Source organism: Octopus bimaculoides, chromosome Z (assembly GCF_046866305.1).
Source record: "Octopus bimaculoides isolate indiv1 chromosome Z, ASM4686630v1, whole genome shotgun sequence".
In the NCBI taxonomy this organism is placed as follows: Eukaryota; Metazoa; Mollusca; class Cephalopoda; order Octopoda; family Octopodidae; genus Octopus; species Octopus bimaculoides.
Window position 1 is genome coordinate 1,350,379 of NC_142944.1, and position 24,932 is coordinate 1,375,310.

General features: G+C 37.8%; 1 protein-coding gene across 2 annotated transcripts in view; it reads left to right on the top strand.

Moving 5' to 3' along the window:
* Positions 1-24,932, top strand: part of LOC106868853 (serine/threonine-protein kinase DCLK2) — a 196,816-nt gene that overhangs the window by 156,568 nt on the left and 15,316 nt on the right. The window contains exon 16 of one of the 2 annotated variants that reach the window (XM_014914295.3): positions 11,878-14,364. The exons of the other annotated variant lie outside the window; for it this stretch is intronic. Coding sequence (XP_014769781.1) covers positions 11,878-11,961 — 84 coding nt within the window. The 3' untranslated portion in view covers positions 11,962-14,364. Of the gene's footprint in view, positions 1-11,877; positions 14,365-24,932 lie in introns of those variants that run through there. 2 annotated transcript variants of the gene reach the window in all.

The window sequence follows — 24,932 nt, forward strand, 5'->3', positions numbered from 1 at the left end:
AATGAACAGAAGGACCACTTTTATGATATTTTTCTGCAGGCAACCTCAAAGACGATTGACAATGATCTCATCTTCATGGCTGAGGATTTCAATAAGCATGTCGGACGGCAGTCTGGTATCTTCCATGGTGTCCATGGAGCTATGGAATTGGTCCTCAAAACAAAGAGGGAACAAGGCTACTGAAGTTCTGTGATGAAAATAACTTATTGATCTGCAACACCAACTTCAGGAAGCCAGTTAGTCACCTGATAACCTATCAATCAGGGGTCTCTGCTAGCCAGATCGATTTCATTCCCACAAGACAGTGGGATGCATGGTTGCTCTTAAATACAAAGACCCTCCCTGGTAAAGAATGTACTCCACCTCCAGCATAGACTAATCATTAGTGACTTTAGACTCCAAGCCAGAAGGTTGCCAAGAAACAGACCAATCTGGAAAAGAAGGATTTAGAAGTTTAAAGACTCTTCATGTGGTCAGAGATTTTGAGATATCCTAATTGAGAAATTTGATGATAGGGAGGGAGGAGGATCTACTGACTTGTGACATAGAGGGAAACTAAGAATTCCTGCAGGACAGCCTGCTGAGTGCCACAGACCAAAAGTGCAGCTGATGCATAGACCCATCCAGGCCTAGGTGGAATGATGCTGTAGACTGGGCTATTAGAGCCAAGAAACCAGCCTGGAAGGCCTGGAAGAGTGGGGGTATTAGGGATCTGTATCAGACTGCCAGAAGGGAAGCTAGGAGATAGGTATATATAGCTAAAGGAGAAGCAGAAAAGAAGAAGTTTGCCAATATTCAGCAATGTGAGGACCAAAGAACTGAAATGTTTTGGATAACAAGACAGTGGGAGAAAATTGTGATGTCATGGGAGAGAAATGTGTCTGCATGGATGATGGTGCCCTTGCATTTAATGATTCTGCCAAGAAAAAGGATTGGAAATGCCATAATGAAAAACTACTGAACATGGAGAATGAATGGGAGAAAGAGAGTCTACCAAATGTTGACCCAACTGAATCAACATCACCTTGGTAAATAAAGCAATTAACGATATAAAGACTGGGAAAGTCCCTAACCCATCAAGAATCACTGCTGAGATGCTTAAAATATTTGATGGTGTGGGTTTGGGTTTAGTCACCTGTATTGTAAATCAGGTGGTTCATGAAGGAGTCATACCCAGTGACTGGTGTAACAACACTATAGTGAACTGCTACGAAGGTAAAGATGATGTCTTGAAAATAAGTACAGAGGTATCAAATTTTGGGATCAGGTGATAAAAGTTGCAGAGACTCATAGCCCAACTAATTAGGGAGAGAGTTAGTTTAGATGAGATGCAGTTTGGTTTTGTGCCAGGGAGAATAACCACTGATGCTATATTTCTTGTAAGACAGCTGCAGGAGAAATTCCTGGCCAAAAACAAACCTCTGTGCTTGGCCTTTGTTGGAATGGGGAAAGCCTTTGACAGGGTCCCCTGATCCCTTATCTGGTGGTCAATGCAGAAACTAGGGATAGATGAGTGGTTGGAGAGAGCTGTACAATCTATGTACAGGGATGCTACCAGTAAGGTGAGGGTTGGTAATAAGTACAGCGAAGAATTCAGGATATGAGTAGGGGTTCACCAAGGATTGGTGCTCAGCCCCCTCTTTTCATCATAATCCTCCAGGCAATAATAGAGGAATTCAAGACAGGCTGCTCTTGGGGGCTTCTCTACACTGATGACCTTGCTTTTATAGCTGAATCACTACCAGAACTAGAGAAGAGAAGTTCCAGGTATGGAAGCAAGGTCTAGAATCAAAGGGCCTTAGAGTCAATCTAGTAAAAACCAAAGTCTTTGTAAGTAGGATGGCATACAAATCACAAATCCCTTCAGATACATAGCCCTGCTCAGTCTGTAGAAAAGGTGCTCTGTAAGATGCAGCCAGAGTAAGATTTGGACACATAAAAGGTGCAGCAATATCGGAGGAAGGTTAACTGGGAAAATAGTTTTTGTATGTGGAAGATGCACAGGTATAATAAATAAATGCTGAAAATGTGCAGAAAATAGACTCCATCAACTGCCATGGAGGTGGGGGGGAACAAGCTAGAGGTAGAAGATAGCTTTTGTTATCTAGGTGACCAAGTTAGTAGTGGAGGTGGATGCTCCAAGAGTATAGCTGTGAGAATAAGATTAGGCTGGGCAAAGTTCAGAGAGCTCCTACCTCTACTGGCAACAAAGGGCCTCTCTCTCTCAGAGTGAAAGCAGATTGTATGATGCCTTTGTGCAAAAAGCTATGCTGCATGGAAGTGGAACATGGGCTGTGACAGCCGAGGACATGCGTAGGCTTGAAAGAAATGAAGCCAGTATGCTTCGCTGGATGTGCTGCATCAATGTGCATGTTTGACAGTGAAAGCATCTTGAGAGAAAAGTTGGGCATTAAAGGCGTTGTGTGTGATGTACAAGAGACAATTGTGCTGGTCTGGTCATGTGATGCATATGGACGAGGATAATTGTGTAAAGAAGTGCTGATCTCCAACTGTGGAGGGAACCTGTGGTAGAAGTAGAGCCAGGAAGACATGGGTCAAAATGGTGAAACATGATCTTTGAACTTTGAGCCTCACAGAGACAATGACCGAGACCTTTGGCATTATGTCATGCTTGAGAAGACTCATCTAGCCAAGCAAAATTGCAGTTGTGGAAAATATTGGTGTCACACCAATGGCATCAATGCCAGTGGCAAGTAAAAGCACCCGTTACACTCTCAGAGCGATTGGTGTTAAGAAGGGCATCCAGCCATAGAAAACCATGCTAAATCAGACTGGGGTCTGGTGCAGCCTTCCAGCTTGCCAGCCCTGGTCAAACTGTCCTACCCATGCCAGCATGGACAACAGACGTTAAATGATGATGATGATGATGATGATGATGATGATGATGATATATATATATATATATATATATATAGTCTGTATATATATAGTCAGTAGTTAAAAAATCTGAAAAAGAAGCACACTCTAAACATTAGAGTAGTGATATATTTATAGAAGGTTGATTGTTATAACCAGTCAAAGAGTTACCAAAGGTCAGTTGGTTTTGTAAACAATAAATATATCCAGAATGACGCTTTACTAAGTTTCTGGCATGTCCCTTTTCGGCAAATGGGAAATTCTAAACTTGCAACATGAAACATTTCTAATGGGAACATCGACTAGACCCTTCTTTTCTGAAGTTTAAAAAAAGCCCTCAGGTCAAGTGAGTTTTTCAGGATTCTTTCTCACTCTGCCAGGCAAAGCTTACATTGTTTGCTATATTGACCCCAGTTGTTTGAGGAGCTTCCATTTAATCAAGTATGGCATGTGTGACTATGTGGAGTCTTTGTCCGCCAATCTAAGGAATATTTTTCCCATGTAAGTCTTGACATTGAGTGAGAAGGGTGGGGCAAACCAAACGACTTTACAGTGGAACTTGCTTTTGCTGATGCTAGGGCATGGCACAAAGGAGATGTGGTCCTTAAACCTACTGGATACCAGAGCCTTATTGTAATAGGGGACTGAGGCATCGAAAATTTCTTGATTAGAAGAAAGATTCGAAATTCTCTGGCTGAACACAATAGGTGGGCGGCAGGAGATTATATTGATATAGGACAGTCTTTTGTTTTGTTTGCTGCAGGTTCTGTATGAACAGGAGCACAGGTCCAACATGGCATTTAAATGTTTGTTGGTTTTGATTGTAATCTTGAGTCCTATGGAGCTAAGGGTGCTAATGAGGTCCTTCTTAAGCCTATCTTGGGTATTCCATTAGTTCCCCTGGAGATAGCCAAAGCGTCATCTCTGTATAGACCAAAGAAGACTGATGGGAACCTCTTCTTTAAGGTGTCTACTATATACAGTCCTAAAAGGTCACAGATATCTGTGCTGTCATAAGCTCCCATTGTCACATCAAAGGAGCCCACTAGCTCAGTTTGTTTGATCCAGATTGAACCTTTATTAAACAGCAGCATTTTCCTAGCATGCATAATTACATCAATATCTCTGTTGCTAATATCAGTGAAGCCTCTATCAAATGCAAATGTCTTAACCTTCTAGATATAGATGGATAGAAATCAACTATATTGAATTGAGTGAACCTTGCCCTGCTTCTACAATGGTTGGTTCTAAAGTATGAAATCACTTCATTTGTACTATGTCATAAGGAGAGATTGGAAGCCCTCTAATATCCTCATTGATTATTCTTAGTATGAGTTTGCTTAAAATATGTTTGTAATCATAAAATCAAACCAGACAGTGATATTTTGAAATAATTTAAGATGCACATTTCAGGTTTGCATAATATGTAATAGGAAAGGCATCTATTATGTAAGACTGTCCTCAGTTAAAACATATCAAATACATTTTGAAATATTTTAACTGAAGAAGTTCCAACAGAAAGGATGAATTTCCTATTATATATTTTGTAAACTTTTAAAGTAGTATAAAAAATGATTTCAAAATATTACTATCTGGTTTGACTTCATTATTACAACTTAAATGATGCAGTGCTTGTATGCAGACATCCTAACAACAGATACTATATTTGACTTGAGACGAAAATCCTGGTGTTGTGGTTTCATGTATAGAAGAGTCTCTATTTAATTTTTCAAGCCTGCTACATGGGACAAGAACTATGTGGCAGGCTTGAAAATTGTAAAGAGATCTCTATACATGAAACCATTGGTAGACTTGTTTACCCATAAATAATGAATTTCTATCCACCAATGCAGTGTTGAGCACTCAAACTCACTTTCGAGGGAACCCGTGGAAGAGGTAGGCCCAGGAAGACCTGGGCTGAGGTGGTGAGGCAAGACCTTCGTACATTGGGCCTCACCGAGGCGATGACTACTGACCGAGACCTTTGGAAGTGTGCTATGCGTGAGAAGACCCGGCAAGCCAAGTAAGATCGTTGCCAGTGCCCCTAGACTGGCTCTTGTGCGGGTGGCACATAAGATGCACCATTTTGAGCGTGGCCGTTGCCAGTACCGCCTGACTGGCTCCCGTAGGATTTTCGAGCGAGATCGTTGCCAGTGCCCCTGGACTGGCTTGTGCGGGTGGCACATAAAAGACACCATTTTGAGCGTGGCCGTTGCCAGTATCGCCTGACTGGCCTTCGTGCAGGTGACACGTAAAAGCACCTACTACACTCTCTGAGTGGTTGGCGTTAGGAAGGGCATCCAGCTGTAGAAACACTGCCAAATTTAGATTGGAGCCTGGTGTTGCCATCCGGTTTCACCAGTCCTCAGTCAAATCGTCCAACCCATGCTAGCATGGAAAGCGGACGTTAAACGATGATGATGATGATGAAGATGATATATATATAATCAAAGACAAATCAAATATATAAATAGTTATTGAATTTAATCCTATGTAAACACTCCCACGACTTATTAGCAAATGATTTTTTACACTATATATATATTTATATATACTCATGGACAGGTGATTCAATTCATTACTGGCTTGATTCCAGCAAGTGATGGTGATAAGGCACAAAAATGGTGAAATATAGGAATCCATCAGCCATGAATGGAATCAGAGATGAGTTGTTTCATCTGTCTATGATATTCGGGTGTTTTAACAACACCCAGCATAATGAGGAAATCCCCCCCCCCCAGGTGCTATATCACACCAAACCAACAAATAAACAATACACATACATTGAGTATGTGCAGTCGATAATATATACATATAATTTATATATATACACTCACATAATTCATTGTTTTTCTGAATTGTTCAACAAGACTTACATTTTCTGTTTTTTATGTCTTCTATCAGTTGCTATATTTCTATTGATGTTACCAAAAAAAAAAAAAAAACAAGTCTTTCATAGCATTTCTCACTTTATTTTCTTATTCTATTAATTCATTTATAATTCTTCAATCTCACCAGTAAATTTATTTGTATATTTGTTTTTCTTTTTTTTTCAGCTTGTTTGCTCTCCTTAACTAAATTCATTTTTTTAAAATTTCCTTTAAACTCCATGTTCATGACACTTGTACATTTCTGAACTCATTTCTCTAAATTTGGCCCAACAGCTCTGCTTCCGACCCCTCCCTCCAACTCAGCCCATTTTCACAACATTTCACTCATCTTTTATTCTCTCATCCACTCTCTCCAATTTACCTTTTATCTCCTCCTTTTCACTTGTTTCAGTCATTAGACTGCGACCATGCTGGGGCATCGTCTTAAAGAATTTGGTTTTAAGCCTGATACTTATTCTATTGGTCTCTTTTGCCAAATTGCTAAGTTGTAGTGATGTAAACACATCAACACCAGTTGTCAAGTGGTGGGGACAAAGATAGATATACACATATGTGTACAACATATATACATATATAAAATGACAGGCTTCTTTCAGTTTCCATCTACTTAATCCACTCACAAGGCTTTTATCAGTCTAAGGCTATAGTAGAAGATACCTGCCCAAGATGCCATGCAGTGGGACAGAACACAGAAGCATCTGGTTGGGAAGCAAACAACTTACGACTCAGCCACAAGTCTTTTTCCTTTTAAAAATGTAATTACTTCATTTAAGCACATCAACCTCATCAGTTCCAGGAGACCTCAAAGACATACAAATATACATACTTACAATATAATTTTTTAAATAATTAAAGAAATTTTAATGGATTTTTCTCAGTTCATATTCAAATTCCACTCATTCAAAAAACAAAAAAAAAATAAAAATAAAAAGCAAAATCTCTTTTAAGTATGAGATTTGCTATATTTTGCCAGAGACATTCATTGGATGATTTTTAAAACTCATTCGTTTACATTTCATTCAAACTGCTTACTATATGTCTTGCTTCAGTTAGTTCATTCATTTCACATCAAGTCATACAGTACATATTTTCTTCATCAAAATTTTATGTAATATATAAGATATACATACATATATGAATATATGCATAAAATATAACATATACATATATATATATATATATATATATATATATATATATATATATATATATATAGATATATATATACTATAGTCATATACATTCATATATATATATTTATATTTATATGTGTGTGTGTGTGTGCGTGTGTGTGTCTGTGTGCATATAATATATATATATATAATACATTCATGATATAGGCACATATATATGTATGCATATGCATGTATATATATATATGCACATACATATTTATATGTATATGTATGTGTATGTGTGTTTATATGCATATATATATAGTATATTATATATAATATATATATGCATATATATATTATAGATATATATATAAACACACACACACACACACACATTATTATCATCATCATCATCATCATCGTTTAATGTCCACTTTCCAAGTTGGCATGGGTTGGACAGTTTGACATGGAGCTAGTCAGACTCCAATTGTCTGTTTGAGCTTGGTTTCTATAGCTGAATTCCCTTCCTAATGCCAACCACTCAATGGTGTTTTCTGGGTGCTTTTTGCACGCTACCAGCATGTTTCCCAATTATAAGAAGGGCCGATTTCGAAAGATCAAAAAGCAACATTACTGTGAACGCTTGGCTGCCACAAGCCAGTTACCCCTGTAAATATGTATGTATGTACGTATGTATGTATGTATGTATGTATGTATGTATGTATGTATGTATGTATGCATCAACGTGTCTATCTACCCAGTTTATGCCAGCATGGAAAACAGACATTAAATGACAATGATGATACAATGTATACATACACCTATATGTATAGTTGATTACTTTAGTCTTGATTTGGAATTTCTTTTCGGTGAGGTGGGGGCTTTTTTTCTGAAAAATAAATTATAGACAATTATATATGCATGTATGTGTGTATGTATATATATTTATATATGTATGTATGTATGTTGTTCACAATGGAGCATGTGCAGACTGTGGAGGGGTGTGCCGCTCGATTGGAGGATTGAAGGGTCACGTCGGGGGTGTTCATACTATGGTATCTGCTCTTTCTGCCAGCTGGAACAACTGTGCATTGTGCAGTGGAATGTGTGGGTCTTTCGCCAGGGAATCATACAGGGGCCTCGCATTGTGTCAACAGAGACTCATTTCATTGGTTCTTTCTGCTGATGGCTTTGCCCATATACAAGAGGGCAGCTAAGATGAATGTATGTATGTATATATGTTTTTCTCCTTTTAATTGAGAGTAAATTGTGATCAGCCACCTATTTGGTAGCAAGTTTGGGAAGGACATCTTATTGTGTTCATTACTCTTTAAATCTTGCAGACTTTCATAGTCACTGATATCATGATTATTTGTTGAGTATGACTTTAAAGAGTTGCATTCTCTCTGCAAGAACCCAAGTCGAGCCATACTTTTCTCCAGATGGGTTGGTACATATCCTGTTTCTCCCATAATAATAGGTATGAAACGGAAAGTGTTTCTTGGCTCCTGGATTTACAAACTCCTTATCATGGATGTATTCATTTTCTCTTGTTAATTTAGAGTAAATTTTTGACTGACCAAACTTCTTGGTAGCAAGGTTGTGAAGGAGAGTATCTTGATTTAATTGTTATCCTTTAAATATTAAGAAGATCTTGCAGATTTTTTATAGTTCCTCTTATTGTGACCAATTAGTAGAATATGAATTTTAAAGAGTTGCATTCTCTCCCCAAGATTCCATGTTCAATCATTCAATCATACTTTGCTCCAGACTGGTTGGTACATATCCTGTTGCACCCATTATAATAGGTATGAAACTGAAAGTGTTTCTTGCGTATTGTATCTGCAAACCCCTTATCAATGGTCCATAGATGTCCTCTTTCTCTTGTATTTTCCAAACTGCCCTGAAACCAGCCGATTTCCACAACAGGGCATATCTTTTCTTTGTGTTCCCACACAACGGGATATCTGACCAGTTGTGTTTTAACTTGGTGTCTGTTATATCTTTTAAGTTCCACCAATATTCTTTTTACTTCATTGGTCTCAATATGGTCAACTTTGTTTGTAGGTGTTCTCTTTTTTTGTTGTCTTGTCCCAGACTGTTCTGGTCACTGCCATCATACCTTATGGGAAGAATATATCTGGAAGACATTCTCTCTTAGTTGGCAATAATGTAGTTGATGTCTTCATTCTTGGTCGTGCAAAGCCTACATTTTTTGCCTGTCTATGTTTCTTACCTTTTATGCTGTAGGTACTTGGAGAAGATGTCTTATTCTTGAAATGCATGGATGTAGACTTCAAAGTGGGATGTTATAAACTTGTCAGTAATCCATATCAAGCTGTTGACATGATGGATCCCTTCTGTTTTATGTGCCAAGTATCCATGTACTGTTTTCTCTGTGAACTGGTTCATTTTTGTCTTCTGATAAGTAGATTTTACCAATACTCCTTGGCAAGAGATCTGTATCAGTTCTTCTTATTCCATATCTCTCCTCTTATTAATTAGCTGTCCTAATTATGTTTTTCATTTCATGTTCACAAACTTGGCTAAGATAGTTACTGGTCTCCTCCTTCTGCTGCAGATGTTGTTTCAGTGTCACAATCCATGTTTCATATCACATCAATACCAATGTGAGTCCACCATGGCCACCATCCCTGCATGGGAAGCACAGCTTGTCTACATCTCCTTTGATGTTGAAGTGTCCTGTAACACTGAGCAGCTTGTGTGTTTGGACATCTGTCTCATTGAGTTCTTGTAGTGACCAGTTCATTTGGTCAAACGTGTGAGGACAGGTACTACAAAGGTGTTGTGAGCAATATGCTGTATGTATGTTTTGTATATATGTATGTATGTATGTATGTATGTATGTATGTATGTATGTATGTATGTATGTATGTGTATGTATGTATGCATATATGAATGTATGCATGTTTTGTATGTATGTATGTTTTGAATGTACATATGTCCGTATGCGTGTATGTATGTATGTTTTGTTTGTATGTATGTATTTATGTGTGTGCATATGTATATATTTATGTGTGTATACATATGTATTTATGTGTGTATATGTATGTATGTATGTTTTGTATGTATGTGTGTTTTCTATGAATGCATGTATGTATGTTTTGTATGCATGTATTTATGTATGTATGCATGCATGTATGTGTGTGTCTGTGTATATATGTATGTATGTATGTATGTATGTGTATGTATGTTTTGTATGTATGTATGCTTTGTATGTATATATATGTTTTGTATGTATGTTTGCATGTATGCATGTTATATATGTAAGTATGTGTGCGTGTATATGTATGTATGTTTTGTATGTTTTGTACGTATGTATGTTATATCAGTGAATGCGTGTGCGTGTGATCCTGTTTTTTTTAGTTTACTTAATAAATATATATATACACAGTTGTTTTGTATGAACTTCACTGTAATGCTCTCGCTTTCTTCTCAGTAAAGTTGGTTAATTAATAATTTTCAATCAGTGGAGCATCTAATTATAAATAAGAATGAGCAAAAATGACTGAAGCAGAGATCTTATGTAAGAGAGAATGCTAAAACTTTCGACTCGTTTTAAACACATCGTCCCAAAAACTTTAAAATTCCAAGAAACACCCTGGTGGATGATTAATATATTGTGCAATTTCTATAAGATGCTTGTGAACTGCACAATATCTGTTGAGTATTACTGATGCATGATAAAAATTCTTAGGTGAAGTATAACACAACAACCATAAGTTGGTAAGGCACCACATCACAACTTAAAAGAGATGTGATGGAGCAAAGAAGCAGTGTAGTGTCACAGAACTAGAATTTGCAAAGATGTCCTGAACTCAAGATACCAGAGAGCTACATGGCATCATGGTTGCCAAAATCTGAGTGCTGAGAACTGAAAGCAGGTCATAGCGTCCAATGCAGCATACATAATTCTTAGACCACAGGGAGATGGATTATTCTTAAATTCCATAAATAAATAAGAAACTAAATAAGAGTATAGGTGCAGGTATGACTGTGAGGTAAGAAGGTTGCTTCCCAACCACATGGTTTCGGGTTCGGTTCCACTGAATGGCACCTTGGTCAAGTGTCTTCTGCTTATAGCCTTGGGCCAATCAAAGCCTTGTGAGTGGATTTGGTAGACGGAAACTGAAAGAAGCTTGTCATGTATATGTCTGTGTTTGTTTCTCACCACCACTTGACAACTGGTGTTGGAGTGTTTACATCCCCGTAACTTAGCAGTTTGGCAAAAAAAGACCGATAGAATAAGTATCAGGCTTAAAAAAATAAATACTGGACTCCCTTAATTCTACTAAAAACTGTTCAAGGCAGCGCCCCAGCATGGCCACAATCTAATGCCTGAAACAATGAAAAGATAGAAATGATAGAAGATTTTGTTTTACTTGTTTCAGTCATTAAACTGTGGCCATACTGGAGTACTGCTTTGAAGGATTTTTAGCTGAATTAATTGATCCCAGGATTTAATTTTTTAAGTCTGATACGTATTCTATCAGTCTGTTTTGCCAAACTGCTAAGTTATGGGGATGTAAACATACCAACACTGGTTGTTAAGTGGTGGTGGGGGACAAACACAGACACATACATATACAACAGGCTTCTTTCAGTTTCCATCTACGAAATCCACTGACAAGGCTTTGGTCAGCCCGAGGCTATGGAAGACACTCACCCAAGGTGCCACACAATGGGATTGAACCCAGAACCATGGGATTGAGAAGCAAGCTTCTTATCACACAGCCATGCCTGTGCCTAAGATTAAAATTAAATAACAATAAATACAACAAAATAAAGCAAAATTACATGAAAATATCCAAGAACCTTCAAAATTAATTAGAAACAAAAAAAAAAAAAAAAAAGACACTGGCAGTCACCCCACACCCTCCCCCATACTAAAATATTTATTTATTGAAGAAAAGTTTTATTTATGTTTTTATTACTTTTTATTTTTTATTTTTATTATTTTTTTTTTCCAGTCGACTGCTCTTGATAAAGGATCAAAGTTCTTCCGGGGCCGCGGAGCCTTTACTGTGCACCCTAAACAGGATGAAGTCTTTTAGTTCCACCGACGTTTATTACACATCTACTTTTATTGATTTTAATTTTAATGCATCTACAACAACAACAACAACAAAAAAACACAAAGATATTAAAATTCTTGACAATGATGACAACAACAACAACAACAACAACAACTACAATAACAAGTAATGCGACAGCAACAGCAGCTATTGCTGTGATAATAGCAACAAACAACAACAAACAAAAACAGCAACAACAGTAACAACAACAATAACAGCAGCAACAAACAACAACAACAAACAAAAACAAATGCAGCAACAACAACAATGACAACAACAATAATAATTACAATATTCATGATGAAAAGTGACAACACAAGAGAGAATGGAAAAGCATTGAATTTTTTTCTTCTTTTAAATATATTTTTTACTTCCAATCATCACCTTGTGTTCAAAACACCCATGTTTGGCAGCTGGGTTCTGGAAGCTGGCCCTTGCTTAACCGCTGTTTGTGTACATTAGGAATGCAGAAAAAACATCTTCCTCGGATTATTACTTGTTCCAATCCATGGCTCATTTCCTGTGCTTACAACACTTCATCGACCAAGAAGAGGTGGAAGCTTCAGTGAAGGAATTCTTCCATTCAAAAAACAAGAACCGGTATCAGCTTGGGATCAAAGAACTGGTAGAAAGGTGGCTTCAGACAGCACAGCATGATGGCCTCTACTTTGAATGTTAGGATGATTTTGTTGTAACTTGAGGAATGAGGCAAATAAGTTGCCGAAGTATTGTTAAACTTTGGACTCAATACAATATCGTAATCTTTCAGCTCCTTGCATAAAAATGCCCCCCCCATCATGGCTTTAAGTTCTGCAAGTTGCATGCTGACCTTGTTGGTGCTGGTGCCACGTAAAAGAGGTATTTAGAACACTCTGTGAAGTGGTTGGCATTAGGAAGGGCATCCAGCCATAGAAACCATGCCAAAACAGACAGAAAAACTTAGCACAATCCTTGAACCAACTGGACCCTTTCAAACTTGTAATACATGCCCAGTGGGGAGCGTGAATGCTAAATGACTACTACTACTACTACTACTACTATTACTACTACTACTAAACAACATATGCAGTAATGGAAACAACCACCACTTAAACAACTGGCAATCCATTGGCAAGGGTCCCAGTTGATTCAATCAATGCGGAAGCCTGCATGTGGAATTAACGTACAGGGAGATTCAGCGTGACACAGAGTGTGACAAGGCTGGTCCCTTTTGAAATGCAGATACAAACTCATTTTTGCCAGCTGAATGGACTCGAGCAATGTGAAATAAAGTGTCTTGCTCAAGGACACAATGCCCTGCCAGGAAGTAAACTCATGACATTATGATTGTGAGCTGAATACTATAACCACCAGGCCACATGCATTCACAGTAAAGAATTGGTACTCTGTCAGTTATGATGACAAAGATGGTTCCAGTGGATCTGAACAATGGAACATCCTCCTGCCCATGTGGAATTTAAAGTGGTCAAGTACTCCACAGACATGTGTTACCTTAACATAGTTTCCAGGGAGATTCAGCATGACACAGAGTGTGACAAGGCTGACCCCTTTTTCAAATACAGGTACAACTTGTTTTTTGCCAGCTGAATGGACTGGAGCAACGTGGAAATGAAGTGTCTTGCTCAAGGACACAACAAGCTGCCAGGATATAAGAACTCACGACCTTACATGATCATGAGCCGAATAACCTTAACCATTAAGCCATGCGCCTTCACTGAAGCAACAACAACAACAACCAGTTCAACAACCAAACCAACACTACTACCATCACAACTGCAAGCACCAAAACCACCATCACCACCACCACCACCACTACCACCACCACCACTACCAACACCACCACCACCATTACTACTACTACCACCACCATCACCACCACCACCACCACCACCACCACCACCACCACTACTACTACTACCACCACCACCACCACCACCACTACTACTATTACTACAACTACTACTACTACAGTATCAACAAAACAAGGGGACCTGTATGTTGCAAGAGACACACTCAATAATGTGGGTTTTGTTTCTCTCTAAATATGAAGTAAGATGGGATGGTCATGGCTGAAATACTTTTGATCATACAGTTACTCAACGGGGGCTGCTGTGGTGGGGGTGGAACATTAAACAACATCACCAACTACAACCACTACCGACAACACTACTACTACTACTACTACTACTACTACTAGTTACAGCAACATCAGAAGCCCTAGGAACAACTACCACTAGGACAATACCACTGACAGAACAGTACAACAACCAATACAACAACAACAACAAACACTAACAAGATTCCCGAATTTACTGATTTATTTTATTGTTAATTAAAATGGATTTTTTTCTAATTCAATAAAACAATTTTTTTACTGGAAAATGTTTTTTCTTTTTTTTTTTTTTTTTACTTCTTTCTGTGTAGCATTATAGTACATATGTTGTGTAATGTCTATAGTACATAGTGTATGATGTATTTAGTATTCTCAAACAAGAATATTATTGACAGTGACTTTGAAGTTTTGGCCTGCTTAGCCATCATCAGACACTATGGTCCAGTGATGGCTTAACTGGCTGAAACTTCGAAGTTGCTATCAGTAATATTCTAGTATAAGATTTGTACTTTACAAAAATATAGAGTAACCCATCAGAATAATGTAACAATTGGTTTTATTAAAACTGAACATAAAAACATTAATATATATATATATATATATATATATATATATATATATATATATATATGTATATATATATATATATGTATATGTATATGTATATACAGTAACTGTGGCTTATGATATATAGTACATGTTGTGTGTAATATATAGAACATGGGGTGTATGTGTCGTATGTGTAAGTTTTTATATACATGCATTAAAAAGATATACAGGGTGCGATGGTTAAATTGTTGCCATCTTATATTTTTAATTTCGAGCATGCGCATTGTTTGTCTTTGATTTTGTCAACTACACAGTATAGTAGGGTCAGTTATGCACTGTCTGTGAAAACAACACTATGATGCAATTCACTCTGCCAGAAATTTGGAAACGGCATTCTGTACTGCTTGGTATTCACACCAGAAGATCCATTTTGAACGTTTCAGAGTGTTTGGGTGTCAATCTGAGGACACGTACTGAGAGTGATAAAGATCAAACATCCAGTCAACATCAGGGTGTTTGGAGTGATCACTAGTGAAAGTGACGTTATGCCTACATTCATCTTCCCACATGGCCTCAGACTCAACATGGAGGGTTACATCATGTGCCTAGTGGAGGAAGTAGTGCTGCCCTGAGTCAAGAAGGTTGCTGCTGGAAGACTTTATGTCTGGCAACAGGACTCTGCACCATGCTACATAAACAGGAGAACCTAGTCATTGCTGTCAGACAATTTCTGCGACCACATCACTCCTAACATCTAACTTCCCAGACTCGAGACCCTTGATTATTATGTGAGAGAAACCAAAACTGCTTGTAACACCAAAGATGAACTGAAGGCAAGGATTATGGCAACATTTACCAACTTAAACAAGGAGACTGTCCAGAAGAGTTGCAGGAGATTCCGAAGTGGTCAGGAGGCCATGGTTGATGCCAATGGCGATTTTATTGAATAAATTTACTCTTTAGTATTTCAAGATATTTTTATGTAATTTTGATAAATATATCTTTTAAAATGAGATGTCAGTGTTGTTTTCATTTTTGCATAATTTAGACAACAGTCTATTCATTGCACCCTGTATATACATCTCTGGTGTTGAGTCAAAAATTTTGCAATATTTTGGCAACTTATTGCTTTATTCATCAAGTTATAAGAACAGCCAAACATTCAACATAAAGGTCATCATGTTGTATTGTCTGCAGCCACCTTTCTGCCAGTTTTTTTTTTTTATCCCAGACTGACACCAGTTCTTCGAGGCAAAGAACCACTTCACTGGAGCTTCAACTTCCTTTTGATTGATGAAGCATCATAAGAGCAGAAAGTGATCCACGGATCAGAAAAAGTAATAATCCAAGCATTGGTTAACAGAAAGCAAATTCATGTGTTGCAAGACAATGGTAAGATCTCATACCACTTGAATGAACTGGAATAAATCCCAGGAACTTGAGAGTATCAAACTGATGCCATGCTCAGCATACAGTCAGGACCTTGCTCTCTTGGATTAGTACTTGTTCCAATCCATAGCTCAATTCCTGTGCTCATTACACTTCATTAAGCAAGACAAAGTGGAAGCTTCAGTGAAAGGGTTCTTCACCTCAAAGGACAAGAACTAGTATCAGCTTGGGATCCAAGAACTGGCAGAAAGGTGACTTCAGACAATGCAACCTGATGGTCTCTACTTTGAATGTTAGGATGATTTTGTTATAACCTGAGGAGAATAAACCAAATAAGTTACCAAAATGTTGCAAAAATTTTGTCTCAGCACAATAACAGCTTGACTCAGAAATGCATAATTCAAAACTGTGAAAAAAAACGTACAAAAAAGATGTGCTTGGAACTTCATGACAGGTACTTCAGTGTGGAACTGTAAAAGAACTGAGAATTACAAGCCACATTTTGGGTGATCTGTTGATTGTACACCTGTCTGTGTGAATACATACACATACATGAACACACACTTATATACATTCACACACACACACACTCAACATACACCTATATTATGTGCATGTTTGCATAAATGTGTGCATAATTTACTGGATGCCTTTTATATGGCACCAGCACAGGTGCTTTATACATGGAACAAGCACAAATGCTTTTTATGTGGCACCAGCATCAGCAAGATCACAAGACAAGGGCTTATGGGCTGAGAGAGGGAATGGGAATGAGAGATTAGAGTGTGATAGACAGAGGTGACCTTCTTGTTATTAAGGAGATACTTGACTACTTTCAGTAGGGCATGGAAGGAGTGGATGGAGGGCAAGAGTTACAAAGTGAGATAGAGACACGGCCGGAGTGAAAGAGAGAGACAGGGCCTGACCACAGGGAACAATGGCTGTATTATAAGTAATGCAAAGAGGATATGTGTGTATACATGTGTGTGTGTGTGTGTATACTTATATATATATATATATATATATATATATATATATGTATGTATGTATATAAGTATATGTATATATACATGTACACACACAGATATATTTACATATATATATAGATATATATATACATATACACATATACAAATATTTATACATATATATAAACATATATAAATGCTGAATTTTCTTGAGAACAATCTCTTCTTAGTGGTCAGACCACAGGTAGTCTACTTCTAGCTTAATGGATGTCCACTTAGTGGTCATCCCTCTTATATGTATGCAATATAATTTTTCTGAATCTTCAGATTTTTCAATATGCTAGGCTACTGGTTTTAAATTGATATTAATTAGATTAATACTCAATTTTTCACCCTTATTATTTAAATTTATACAAATATACATATCTATACATATATACATATCTATACATATATACATATCTATACATATATACATATCTATACATATATACATATCTATACATATATAAATATATTGTTAGAGGTGGGATATGAATATCCAGGCAGATAATGCATTACTCTATGTAAAGTGCCAAGACTGGTTTCTTCTGATGGTCCTTTTTAAGGTATATTTTCTAAAAACTACCATCCAATGTTACAGTTTATTCCCTGGCTACTTAGAGTGTAAAATGACAATACTGATAATAAGGAAAACAAAGAATTGGAATGTTCAGACTTCCTGCTTGGTTTATTCAAAATAATTGTCCGACACGTGTTTCAATCCTATCAATTGCAAATTGCTGCACATTTCTATGCAGGGATTTATGCATATAAATGTACAATCTCTTCAGGGTGAATGAATATGTCATTGTTCAAGGAGTAATTCTCCCTGTAAATCAGGCTTGGTAGTGGTAGTAGTAGTAGCAGTAAATCATGTTCAATGATGAGTTGCTATTCCCAACTGATTGTTTGTATAAAAGTCTGGTAGCACCAACAGCAATCTTTGTTGACAAATTTTACTGGACCGTTTGGGAGTGGTTATTTATAGAACATTTTTCCTTTGAATCATTCTACATTCCTTATAGTCACGTGGTATCTTAAATAGATTTTACACAAACAATCAGTTATGAATAGCAACATGATTTACTACCACCACTACCAAGCCTGATTCAAACTTATAACAAGGAGAATTACTTCTTGAACAATGACATATTCATTCACCCTGAAGAGATCATACATTTCTATGCATAAATCCCTGCAAATAAATATGTAGCAATTTGCAATTGATAGGACTGAAACACGTGTCGGACAATTATTTTGAATAAACCAAGCAGGAAGTCTGAATGTTCCAATTCTTTGTTTTCTTCATTATCAGTATATATGTATATGTATATATATATATATATATGTATATGTATATATATATATATATGTATATGTATATATATATATATGTATATATATATTTATATAATGTATATATATATATATATATATATATATATATATATTATATTTATATATGTATGTATGTATGTATGCATATGCACACACCCACACACACATATCTCTTTTGTATTACTTGTATTACACCCATTGTTCATGTTAGTCAGGCCCTCTCTCTTTCTCTCTCTCTCTCTCTCTCTCTCACTATATATATATATATATATATATATATATATATATATATATATATATATATATATATATATATATATATATATATTACATATATGCAGAGGGGATATGTGTGTATATACACATGTGCATGTATGTATACATATATAGATAGATAGATATATTCCACACTACCTTCCATCTATCTATCAATGTGCCATATATTACCTTCTGCTACTGTAATTAAGTGAGAACAGAGCTGCATATCTCATCATCATTTTGTCACTTCCCAGAACCACTTCACTCATCAGCCACTCTGTTCTTAATATCGGCCCTCTCCTCTCATGTTTTACATTTATCACCTTTTTTGTGCAACCAAATTATCTCCCTTTCTCAGACACTGTACATCTCTTACTCTACCCCAGCACTACATCTGCCTCTCCTCTCACTCACATGTAACTTACTCACTCACACGTCATCTTCATATCATCCTTTCCCTGGGTACTGTATTATCACTTTTCTGTTACTTCTCACTTGCTTCTATACTGTCAGTCATTATCTACACTCTCCTACCATTGCCAATCATATATCTATCATCAATCATCCCTCTGCTTTACTCCCACCCCTCAACCCTAACCAGTCTTTACAGTCATCAACTACTCTTCCTAACCACTTTGTGGAACCTTGGGTAAGTGTCTTTCACTATAGCCTCAGGCTGACCAAAGACTTGTGATTTGGTAGATGGAAACTGAAAGAAGCCCATTGTGTGTGTGTGTCTGTCTGTCTGTTTATTTGTGTGTATTTGTGTGTGTCTTTGTGACTGTGCTCCCCACCACTGCTTGAGAACTGGTACTGGTGTGTTAACATCCCCATAACATAGCGGTTCAGTGAAAGAAACTGACAGAGTAACTACGAGGCTTTAAAAAAACCAAGTCCTATGGCCAATTTATTTGTCTCTAAAAAAGTTCTCCAAGGCAGATGCCCCAGCATGGCAGCAGTCTGGTGACTGAGACAGGTAAAACGTAAATGATAAACACACTTTTAACCTTTGTTCTTCATCACTTCCTCCCACTCTCAGGTATTCAACATCTTTAACCATTTCTCACTCTCCATGTACATCATCATCATCATCACCATCGTTTAAAGTCCACCTTATACGTTGGAATGAGCTGGATGGGTTGACAGAAGCCAGCCAGGTAGAAGACTACCCATCTTCACTTCCAGTTCTTTTGTCACCATTCGTTGTAGATAACCTTCTTACATCTTCAGAGTCTGCCCTGGTACTTCATCACCATTACTTGATCTCTCTCTGCCAAGGTCGACTTTGCCTTTCCTCCTTTCGGGATCGATAAATTAAATACCAGAGATACACTGGGGTCGATGTAATCGACTTATGGCCACCCCAAAAATTTCAGGCCTTATGCCTATGGTAGAAAAGATTATTTTATCTCTCTTTACAGCTCTGCCATGGTTACTCCCACCCACTCTTCTATAATATGAGTAACCAAGTATTTCTTCAACAGGTTTTGGCTCTGTTTTTTTTTTTGTTTTTTTCTTATACTTTAACCTTTCACATCTCTTATCACAAAGCTGCTTCCCTCTCTGTTGTTGTTCCACTCATTTGAAAAGGATCTAAGTTTTGCAAGCTGCATAGCGACCTCACTAGAACTGATGACACTAAAAAACACCACTGGTTGGTGTTAGGAAGGGCATCCAGCAGTAGAAACGATGCCAAAGCAGACATTGGAGCATGATGCAGTCCTTTGAGTCATTGATTCCTTGATAAACCATCCAGACAATTCCAACATAGGAAGTGGATATTGAAAGATGAGGAGGAGGAAGAGGAGGATGTATGTAAGTGCACATGTGTGTGTGTGTGTAGATAGATAGACAGATAGAGGGAGAGTGAAAGAGAGTGAGAGAGAGAGAAAGACAAACAGGCAGATAGATAGATAGATAGATAGATAGATAGATAGATAGATAGATATAAAGACAGACAGACAGACAAACAGACAGACAGACAGATAGACAGACAGACAGATAGATAGATAGATAGATAGATAGATAGATAGATAGATAGATAGATTTCTTTATTAAGCCGAACAGGGCCAAGCACAAAGGAGACAATCCAATGTAGAATTTTTCTTTTCAAAACCGATCAATAGAGATCGTAAACATTTTGAGACGTGTACACAAAGAGATAACAAGGTAACCTTTTAACAACAGAAATTCCCAAAAGGTGGAAGAAAATATAACACTGACTTAGGGTTATCCATGGAAAGAAAAACCTACAAAAACAACCACGGTAACCTCAGAAAAAATCATGAGAGCAAATTGCCCTTTCTCTTTTTGTTTTATAGGATCATGCTCAAGGTGGTTCCATCATTCATGCGTACTATCCTTACCACATTCACCCACCTTTTGTTAAATTTTTCATTTGACAAAACTTCCCTCTCTACTCTTTCGTTTTCAAGTAATACTTGAAAAAGTTGATGAGAGGTTGGCCAAAGAGAGAAGTATTTGTCTCTAAGCCTTTCAAACGAGTCCACCATACATATTCTTTCACCATAGCCACCAGTACAGTGAAAACTGCTTTGCCTTCCCAGTTAAAGGAAGGTGGCGGGACAATATAGATTCTGCTGACAACCGAATTCGTCCCACACGTGACAGCAACCGTTTGACATAGGCCCACAAGTCTGAAATGTTTGGACATTGTACGAGTGTGCACAGAACGGTGTTTCTTGAGCCGTGTCTGTAGAGCTTATCTCAAATGGACAATGCTTCCTGATAGCACTGCCAGGCCAGGGATCTCTGGAAATTGTTTGTAGGTCCTGGTCGGGTTAGGTATTCCCCGTTTATGCCCAGGATCTCACCAAGAACGTTGTCGCATCTCTCCTCCACTAATTCCCTATAAAACGCCTTTGTGGAATTAAAATTTGATCCCAGACAGCAAAGCTGCTAGAGAGCATGGTAACACTCGCGGTGCCATTCGTCCAGCCTCAGTCTCTGCTTGATCCATGATTGCAGTTGGGTCAGTGAGACGAGCGGCAGGAAGGCATGTCTCACAAACGGAGACCACACCTGTTCATCGTCGTCTATGAAAGGTTGGAGATGTCGCAGTCTCAGAACATGTCTGCGTACCATCAATCACGGCATACCCATCCCTCCGTTTAGTGGATATTGACAGATAGATAGAGAGAGAGTGAGAGAGAGAGAGAGAGAGAGAGAGACAAAGACAGACAAACAGACAGATATAGATAGATAGATAGATAGATAGATAGATAGATAGATAGATAGATAGATAAACAGACAGACAGACACATACATACATACATACATACAAAGATACATGCTACATACACATTATGTGGTTGGCACAAGATAAAAAAGCACCTGTCCTGGTGCTTTATCAAAAAAATTCCTGTGCTGGTACCACATATAAAGCACCCAGAACACTTAGTGAAGAGGTTGGCATTAGGAAGGACATCCAGCTGTAGGAACCATGCCAAAACAGACAAATGGAACCTGGTACAGTTCTCTGGTTTGCCAGCTCCTTTTAAACCATTCAATTCATGCCAGCATGAAAAACAGACGTTAAACGATGATGATGATGATGATGATGATGATGATGATGATGATGATGATGACGATGACGATGATGGTGACGACGGCAGCGGCGGCGATGGTGGTGGTGGTGGTGGTGGTGGCCATCATCCTCGTTATTGTCGTCGTCGTGATGGTGGGAGGAGGAGGAGAAGGAAGAGGGGGAAGAGGAGAAGGAAGAGGAGAAGGAGGAAGAGGAAGAGGAGAAGGAAGAGGAGGAAGAGGAGGAGGAGGAGGAGGAGGAGGAGGAGGAGGAGGAGGAGGAGGAGGAGGAGGAGGAGGAGGAGGAGGAGGAGGAGGAGGAGGAGGAGGAGGAGGAGGAGGAGGAGGAGGAGGAGTGATATAAAATTAAATAATTCCATTGGTTGAAGAACTTCAAAGTTCTTCAAAGCTGGTATTGCAACTCCCTGAATTGCACTAAAATGGTAAATGAAGCCAAGGAAATGGAAGAGAGCTCGCAGACAAGATATTTATGGAGCCTCTCTTGCAAATACACATTCTGGTATCTGCAGTTCATACTGGTATTAGAGTTGCCCTAATTTTTGCTGGTGTATGATATCAGCTCTAGATCAGTGGAAGTGATGAAGGCCATGAAATGACTTGGTGGCCTCGCTGGCCTCTTTGATGTTGGTCTCTACTTTCACTAGGCAAAGCTGAAGTTTCTCATAGAGTTAGATGTGAAAGAGCACATGACTGGAAAAGCAGATTTCTTATGAATGCTTGAAGATTCAGGAGATAAGATTATAAGATCAATCCAACCAAAACTGAGAACTGGCAAAGGATTGAAAGTTCCGTAGGCAGTGAATATAGCAAAGACAATGTCAAAGCTAAAGAAATAACTGGATACACACAATTAATAGATAATCAATGGAATAGTGTTCAAAGAAAACAGACAAAACAAAGAAAAAAATGGTGATACAGGATGTGATGAGGGAAGAGGATGCTAAAAGAATCCAGAAGGCAGCCCAACATTGTTCCAGCTGCCCTGAATACATTCCAAAGAAGTCTCAGCCAGAATAACATATGACATATGGCTCCTCTTAGGATCAGCTTCATCCTCACATCTGTCTATGACTTCCTGCCCTCAAACTCACATCTGAAATGGGATAAATGACCCACTCTGCCAAACTAAACAGAGGAACATGTCCTGAGTCCATGCAGACTGGTATTACACCAAGAAAGGTTACATAATCAATTAATCTTACATATGATTCATACAGCAAGAGGAAAGACGACACCATCAATGTTCTACATGGTAGGGAGCAAGAAGTTGTGGCTTGGAATACCTGTATCAATTGAATCACAGATGTGAGATCTAGCAGGGAAAGCTCAACAAAACTTCTAGAACTATAAAAGACAAAAAGCACTTCAGATACACTCCAATACTCTTTATTACAACATGCGAACTAAAGACATTATCCACCAGAACCTTTCACAACTGGGATCAGACATGAACATGAAACAAGCACTCAAAATAATCAGAAGCAAAAGACAATCAAAATCTCTCATGTTACTCATCAGTACTAAATTACACTCCACAAACCCCACACCAACCTCATTGAAGACAAAACATAAATTTAAATAAGGACAGATTTTTACCATAAAAAAAACATTTTACCTGTTTGTCAAAAAATTTGATATATGCTATTAAATGTAAAGGATATAACAAAAATTACATAGGCCAAACGAAACATACTCTCAGATGTAGATTGACTATTCATCATCAACAAATGTGAGACCCCAGTGGTAGACAAATCCCACTGGCCACATAGACATACGTGCAAAGACTAGGTCTCCCAAGTTCCAAGTCTTCCCGTTTTACCTTTGTTCAGTCAATATCACAGATCAAGCATTGGAGAAACAAAGAAAAAATGTTCGTTTTAAAGTACAAACCAAGACTAAATAACCTTTAACAAAGTACATTCACCAGTGACTATTCACACACAAACTCTTTCTGCCAATCGACATGTTTGACTTTGGGCACAATAATGACTTTTTCTCATACGACACAAACACACAAATTTAGTGGAGAACAAAATTTCATACCTATGTACATAAATACATACGACTCAGCCATTGGACAACATACAAACAACTCTTGTCCTCTCCAACTTTTGACAGATTAAATCTAGAGATCTTTGATTGTTTTGGACTGTCACTAGACACCATGTCAGCCTTAATTTCCCGTGCAAAAAGTATTGTCACATGGTATTTATGTATTGGCGTAGAAGGGAACCTACAAAAATTTTTAAACATAAGCACTTGATCATCTTCTTCCAGATTTGACAGATTAAATTCAGGAGCCTTGATTATTTGAGACTGTCACTAGCCATATTCACTGAATCATGTCAGTCTTAACTTACAGTGCCAAACACATTGTCACATGACATTAATGCACAAACATAGCAAGGGAACTTACAAAACTTTCTAAGCCTAATCACATGATCATCTTCTGCCAATCAAATCATATCCGAAACAGATACTAATTTGAGTCATGTTCTCTCCATAAAAACAAAAGAAATTTTGAACTCCAGTCAGAAGCAAGACAGTTACTGCATAGCCCTTCTCTCAGCTTTTGAAAATCAAAAAATCTATGAAACTGGTTAAGCCTTTGAAGATAAACCATCTAAAAGACTCCCAGTGCATTTTCAACTCTTCTATATATACATATACATATGTATATATGTGTTTTTGAAATTGGTTTGCAATATTGTTGATGTGAATTCCTT